General features: G+C 36.8%; 1 protein-coding gene across 2 annotated transcripts; it reads right to left on the reverse strand.

Annotated features, from left to right (window-relative positions):
- Nucleotides 1-3,080: 3,080 nt before the first annotated feature.
- On the reverse strand, nucleotides 3,081-6,985 carry LOC104809189. Of its 2 annotated transcripts, none has more exons than XM_010535077.1 (13): nucleotides 6,902-6,985; nucleotides 6,203-6,471; nucleotides 5,749-6,077; nucleotides 5,555-5,647; nucleotides 5,354-5,444; nucleotides 5,139-5,232; nucleotides 4,936-5,033; nucleotides 4,767-4,836; nucleotides 4,587-4,684; nucleotides 4,391-4,507; nucleotides 4,125-4,201; nucleotides 3,982-4,026; nucleotides 3,081-3,762 (listed from the first exon to the last, which is right to left on the reverse strand). In XM_010535077.1, the coding sequence occupies exons 2-13, from the start codon at nucleotides 6,413-6,415 to the stop codon at nucleotides 3,273-3,275; spliced, it is 1,815 nt and encodes a 604-aa protein (XP_010533379.1). In that variant the 5' UTR covers nucleotides 6,416-6,471; nucleotides 6,902-6,985; the 3' UTR covers nucleotides 3,081-3,272. The 2 variants fall into 2 exon arrangements, with proteins under 2 accessions (XP_010533379.1, XP_010533378.1); XM_010535076.2 differs by lacking the exon at nucleotides 6,902-6,985 and adding an exon at nucleotides 6,727-6,866.
- Between the last annotated feature and the right edge of the window lie 627 nt (nucleotides 6,986-7,612).

The following is a 7,612-nucleotide window of genomic DNA, read 5'->3' on the forward strand; positions in this document are numbered from 1 at the left end:
AGCAGCAGGACGAGGGTACTGGTGACGTGTGAGGAGCTATCTGGATCATGTACTTTTCTTTCTTTGGACTTATGTTGGCTTGTACGGGCGATGACCTGACTTTGTATTTTATTACAGTTACCGTCCTTATGTTGGTGTGTATACTACTGTACGTGGGTTTGTAAACAGATACTTGTTTTCCGCTGCATGTGTAATAAAATAAAATGTTTTTAAATTCCCGCTATTTTATTATATGGTTGAGCGTCCATGTGGCACAACTCGCGAGCGGGAGACGGGTTACAGGTGTCACATAAAAAGTTATGCAACAAGATCATTTTTTATTAACATGACTATATATTCAAGTACATGTTTATCATTCTTATGTTTTTATGTTTTTGATAAGACATAGAATTTTATTTTCCAAATAAAATTTTATTTAAATTCTCACAAAAACTATATTACTGTAATAGTAATATTGTCGAACATGTATTTGTAAAGATGATTGATTTTTTTTCTTGGGGTTTATATTATTATTATTATTTTGGTAAACAATTTCACATTCACAAATTGATCTGCAAGGTCATAGTTTGAACATATAACCATTGAAAGTTAAATGAAAACATCATCACCTAGGTCATGGATCTAGTCATAGAACAGATGGTTTTGGCCTAGTTAAATGAAAACATGTATGTATGTGTGTACGCAACTCCCTCCTTCCTCTCTCATACATACATACATACATTTTTCTTTGATAATTCGGAAGTTCATCGGACCTTTGGCTCAACTACATACATACATACACACACGGAAGATTCTAAACTATCCCGAATCGCCAGAATTTTTTATGGTATCAAAGGTTGACAGGAAAACGGAATATTCGTTGAACTTAGCTTAAGCTTAAGCTTTTACAAGTCATTACGGCGAAAAAGACAATAATTAGACAGCACATATCCAATGGAACGGCAAAAGAGAGAAAGATATGAAGAATCATAATCACAAATATATTGACAAAATATTTTGGCAGACCAAATCAGATTGTGAGGTTATCCGATCAACCCGCAGTTTACACGACGTGGTGACATGCAGAAGTGGGATATCTACGTTGCATGTTTCATAAAGTTACATTTTATTAAAAAAAATAATTTTAAAAAGTATTTTTGTAATATTACTATGTCGTTGGAATTCGGATAAGGTTTGTATTCTCAAACTTTCTTTATCATAAGATTTTTTTACTGTATTAGTTGACTTGGTGGTGGTATATTTAAAAAATAAAATTATACATCATAGCCAAATTGAGGACGATTTTGATTTTTTTATTTATATGTTTTTTTGTCTTCATGAAAAAAGATGCATGCATGGATGAGCGCTTACGTCTTTAACGCGTAGAACAAAGCCAACAACAAGATTTAAAAAATTGGTACAAGGGTCGTGGCTATCCGATAAGCCAGCGATATTTGACTCGAGAATATTGATTTCATATTGGTATTAAGAGCTTGGGCATTGAGCATTGTAAAATGTATATATATATAATTACATAAAATAATAGCATTAGAACAATATATATATATATATATACACACACATATATGCATATGTATATTGTAGTATGCATTGGATGGGTCGTGGATCTCTTTCTCGAATACGAAGGGCTCATGGAAATGGCCATAACATTGACATGTTATCTGTCGTGTAAAGCACTGTTACGGATAAATGTCACTTGCCTTCTCTTTTTCTTTCTTTCTTTTTACTTTTTCTATTGTTCCCCTTTAACTCTTGCGTTTTATATATATACACACACACATATATATATATATATATATATGTCGTAATCAATTAAATATTCGTTAAATATGTTTTATTGCTTTTTGTTTGACGTATTCTTTAAAGTTTTGCGTCACTCCATCGTCAATTCCTATCTGATTTCGATTTGGTTATCAAAGAAAAGTGCGTAGAGAGAGAGAGAGAAAGCTCTTTTCTCATTTGCGTTGCTCTTTTTTATATCCGCATGACGATTGACGACCATCTTTTTCCGCGCGCCCATGTTGATAATATTAAATTAAATGTAAATCCGCATTAATAACGACAACTTATTAAAGATTGTGTATGTAAAATATTCACGAGACTTGAAAATTTGTAATACCCTCATTAAACCATGTATATATATGTGTATATATATGAGTGTAAAGATATTTATGTGAAAATATGGATTAATAGGCAAGATTTTGTTGATTAAGAAGGGAGAGAATTAAATTCTGTATATTTTTTTTGTTGTAAAAGCTTCTTGAGTATATAACAAGTTGGTCGTGAATTCGTTTTCGTATAGTCATTGGTCCGACAGATAACATAAAGGAATAACAACATGACGTGGATCCAGATGACCACTTTAATTTTGTTAAATATCAAATACATATATATATATATATATATATATATATATAGAGAGAGAGAGAGGGCAATCATGTCTTTTTATTGGCGAGATCCGAATCTATATACGAGTTCCAATATTCATATCTTTTATAACATTTTGACCGGTTTGGGTTAAACCGGCCCAGCTTACCACGAGTCCTTTAATTTTGATCTTGGATTAGCCCTGCCTAATTTTTTAAACGAGATGTAATAACTGGCCCTAATCCGATTCGCCTAATTCACTGGGCTCGTGAGTTCCAAACAAAAGTGATATAAAAAAAATTATTTTGTTCTAATTAAAACGTATTTAGAAAAAATAAATAAATATTTCAAATCAAATAAATATATAATAACAAATAAATTACCTAACCGGAGCCGAGGGGAAGAGAAAGAGTAAGAACGAGCTTGTGAAGGCGTAAGTGAGGGCGACTGAGTGAGACGAGGCTGCAAGGGTTAGGGATGGCTTATTCGGGTTTCGGTTCAATTATTTCAATTTTAGAAAAAATTATAATCGTTCAATTATTAATTCAGTTCGGTTTTGATTTTTGTTGACAAAAGTACTCATTCTCTCTAGACAAAGTACGTCTCTCCCTCCTTTGGTTTCCATCAACGATCCTTCGGGTCGATTTAGATGGTCTGAATCTCTAAGGTTCTTGACATAACGGTAAGATAGGAACAGTGAAAAGCAGCTCAGACAAAACTCAAGTTGCACTGAAACACAACATAGTCTCTGTGTTGTTTGGCTGTTACATTTATTCCATCACCTCTCTTTTTGTACTCATTGTGTGTGTGTATATACAAGGATATATATATATATATATATATAGTATAATACAGGGTAAATCAACAAAGAAAAATGGATCAAAAACAGAATGAAAACATCAAACTTATGCTTCTCGAAACGTGAAATCCAAACCGTCGACGATGTCCAAAGTGTTTGCCTTTTGGTCTGAAAAACCCATACTTGGAGAGTTGCCAGAACTTCTGCTCAATGCCCAGATCTTGTTTCCTTTCTTGCTCCTCAACCCGAAAAACTCCTGGCTCTTGCTTAAACTGGGATTAAATCTTATACTCCGGACTCTGTCGAGCAAGAACCTGTCTTCTAGTGACAGTTGGGAGCTTCGGGTGCTATAGTCCGGGGAAAGTGAGAGCTGTGCCTTCGAGATCGTGATTTTGGATCGTTTATTATGCGGAGAACTGTAAGGAGGCGGGACCCTGATTCCGTGATCTCTTTTCCTCACAGCCTTCATCAGTCTCTGAAGCCATACAACGAGTTCGAGGATGTAAGAATCCGCCTTGTGTTTGTCAGCGTGATAGAGCGTCTGCAGCCTCGTTGGATTATTGTTATTCCCGGATTTGCCCTTCCCATAATCGATCCTGTTTCGACATTTCATGAAACCTTATCAGATTAATTTCAAAAACCCATATGGGCATTCGATTGAAATGTTCTGAAATGTGTATCAATCTCCAAAATAGACATGAGGTGCATTTGACTGCAGGTTTAGAAAACATTTCCATTCTTCTCTTAAATTTCGACATTTGGGGCTTTGAATCATGTGGCAATGTGAATGTTTGAGAGAGAGATGAAAAACTTGCCCCGAGTTGGCCCATTCTCCCACCCATCCGAAGCCGTGATGTGCCCTGCGTGAAATCGAGAAGGTTATAAACGAAGTAGCAGAACAATGAACATACGAAACTACTACGGAAGGCGAAAAACCGGAAACACCCAAGAGCTTTACTTGGTCGTGTTTGTGGCCAAGGGGACGAGCCAGTGAAGCATCTTCTCCATCTCAGCTTTGATTTCTGTCACCGATAACTGTTGAAGAAGCACAAAGCAAGAACAAAAAAGCAAGAGCATCATACAAGGATCCCAAATATCAATACTTAAATACCCGTGAACGCAATTCCGCTAACTAGCGTTAGATAGCAGAGAGACCTTTGATCCTTTTTTTTTTCTCGGGTTGAAGATAAAAGCGAAGATAAGGTAATATTGTTTTCAACAGACCTCTTCCTCAGGATCAAGAGTCTGCAGCCGGGAACGCAGACCTGTCTTGACACTAACAGGCAACGCATTGTATAGAGTATCCCTCACGTTAGGAGGAAGTGATGAGGGGCGAGACACCTACAAATGTTTAGAAGATCGGTTTAACGGGAGAATTACCTTGATATGGAAGATTCAGTTTCAAAATTCGATTACTTACAATACTATCAATTTGCTGGATTAAGTTAGCGTAGTGTAGCGCAAGACCGGCTTCACCTAATCCCTCAGTACCCTTCTTCCCTCCATCGTCTTTCAGACCTATTCTTGAGCAAGACATCGTTCATATAAGTTATGATTCTTGGATAAGCATTTATGTGGAAGTGGAACAGTGAATTATTACCATTGTTGCCAAAAACTGCCACGATTGCGTGATGTATATAGGAAACAATATCGACAAGCTTCTCCACAATCTGCAGTACGGGAAAGTGTTACTCGGTGTCTCGACATGTAAATGCATATATGTATATATATATCCTTTATGGAAAGATATCTAATCCGAAGTCACTTACTTCTTCCAGATTCCGGGACCAAAGAGATTTCTTCTGCAAGCTCCTGACAAGCTTTTTCTGTTGTTTTAGCTCATTCTGTAAGACAATGATACTTTCTCCTACGTATCAGACAAGAGAACGGTACGGTTAATTATGGTTATTGAAGCTTTACTTTCCAACCAGAACTATGAAATTTCGGTGCAACGGGTAGTTTTTATTCTAACCTCTTCGAGGGAGATTTAGAGACTCTATTTCTGCAAGCTTTCTTTTGTAATCCTGTTCAAACCTATCCAAAGCTTGGAGTTCGTGATATAATTCCTGAAATCAAGAATTGAAAAAACATCATTAGAGACCGGTCATTGGAACATATGGATGTTGAATCAGGATTCAGTAAAAACAGATCAAGAAAATGAAAATGATGTGAGAAAGAGGAGCGTACAGAAGTAAACTGGGCAAGAGTGACGAGTTCTTGCATCCTCATATCTGCTTCATCCCTGAGATGTCTCTGGTGCGAGTTCTCTGTGTCAAGCCTGAAATGTTTGATACAGAGAAAACCGACATGGAGTGAGAATGAAAAGGGCATGAAAGTAACTCGGAGATGTTTGCATAGAGGGATTTGTGATGAAAAATTTAACCGTACTTTGAAAAATACCGATCAAGACTGTGCCACTGCAGATCTTTACACTTGTTCCCGAACCTTACTACTTCCTTGGAGAAAACGTCGAGCTCCTCCCTAACAAATAAACCGAAGCAAAGAATATGAATGAATGAAGAGAGAGATGAACCGAAGATAAAATGAGAAAGTAAGAGATGATGTTGGATAAAAGGGCAGACCTCTTGTCAGAAGCAGCAATTCTTTGCAACGCTGCAGTGTCTGGAGAGACCAACTTCTTAACTCCCTTGGACTGTAACATGTCCTTCTTCATGAGTTTGAGATTCTCTTCAGAAAGAGACTGAAGCAATGCGGCGCCTTTGGAAATAGTATTGGCCACTTCAAAGGCCAATATGAAGAGTTTGATTCCCCGGGAAGAGGAGACGCCAGCGAGAAACCCGCTTCCCGAATTCAAATTCGACACACTGCTCCCAAGTGTGTCTAGAACCTCCACAGCTCTCTCTAGCCCCATCATCCCGGCCCGCCCGAGAAACGAATTCCTCTGCCCAACCTTCACATTCACAAAATCGGGATATGTCGACATTTCAGGGACTATATCTAAACGGTCCAAAACCAGGTATACGCCAACGTAAGTACTTCAAACCGAGATTGAAGTGTGCTTCTTCAAATTCAAACCTTGTTAGATGCTGTCTTCACCAGCGGCATCGGCTTGAGTTCGCTCGAAAAAATATAGGGGATCTCATTCGGTTCGAAGCTTTTCTGCTTCGTGTAATCTGATTCTGAGGCTTTACTCTTCATCGGCTTCAATTTTCCAGAGAGCCCTTTAGACCTTGGGCCAGTTTTCAGCTTCTTACTGCCTTTCACCCCACCTGGACAAACGCCTCCCATTGTCTTCTTCCACAAGTAATCTCAGAGTATCGACTTCTATGTGTTTGTGTTTATGCCTGAAACAGAATTTTGATCGAAAGACAAGATTTAAGGAGATCAAGACACCAATCTGGGAAACTGTGTGCATATATCAAAACCCAAATACAGAGTACACACAAGCACATGACACACATACACACCAAACGATTATGAACCGAAAATGAACCCAGAAACGAGAGGACGAGAGGGAGAGATAAAAAGGACAAAGCTTTTTCTTCCTCTTTCCGTACAACTTTCCCGGGAAACAAACAGACCTGATTTCTATAACGTACCGGTGATTCTCAGGGAGATCAGGATTCTGACCCAGAGAGGGAAAAAATAAACCGCAGAGACCCAAGAAAATTTACGAAGTTTTGCTACAACAACGGAGACTTAACAATATGATTTTAGGCGAATAAATTGAACAAGAAGAAGAGGAGGGAGAAAAGTCAGAAGGCTTGTTCATACCTTTCACAAGCTAAGAGGAGGTATCGTGGACGTGGAGGCTGTTTTTGACTTGGATTTTTTTCGGCTCTTTTGAGAGAGAGAGAGAGAGAGAGAGAGAGAGAGAGAGAGAGATGACTATTCCCACTTGCATTTTTTGTTTAAGACGTATTATTTTTCCAACTAGGGTCCAAGAAATCTACCCGAGCGTTCTACGCTGACTACGACGTCGTTTCCGGAACTTTCAGCCTCACTGTATTCTATTTATATTTTAAGTTTAATTATGATTTTAGGATTTCTGCAGAATAGTATAAATCCAGTCAGATTTAAAAATTGATTAGATTTCTTGTTTTCTGTATTATTTAATTGGAATCAAATTTAGTTTGAATTCAAAAATTTATAATAAAAAATGAAAGGAAATAAAAAAAATATTATAAAAAAATTGTTTTTAAAAATATAATTAAAAATGAATCGAACAGAAGATAAACAAATGGTAAACGGAAAATTATAAAAAACAAATGGGTAGAGATTGTATAAAAGAAAAACAAAATGAATTGAACAAAAATATTAACAAATCTGAAGTATATTTGTTGTAATTATGATAAATGAATTTACGCTATTTATCAAAATCTATGTGATTTATCCGTATATCAATTCTTTTTGTAAATATCAAATCTTTACCTCATAAATTTCAATTTACACTTAAAACTTGATGATCTAGTTTCATTTTTTTTT

The sequence above is a fragment of the Tarenaya hassleriana genome, unplaced genomic scaffold (assembly GCF_000463585.1).
Source record: "Tarenaya hassleriana unplaced genomic scaffold, ASM46358v1 Cleome16, whole genome shotgun sequence".
Classification (NCBI taxonomy): Eukaryota; Viridiplantae; Streptophyta; class Magnoliopsida; order Brassicales; family Cleomaceae; genus Tarenaya; species Tarenaya hassleriana.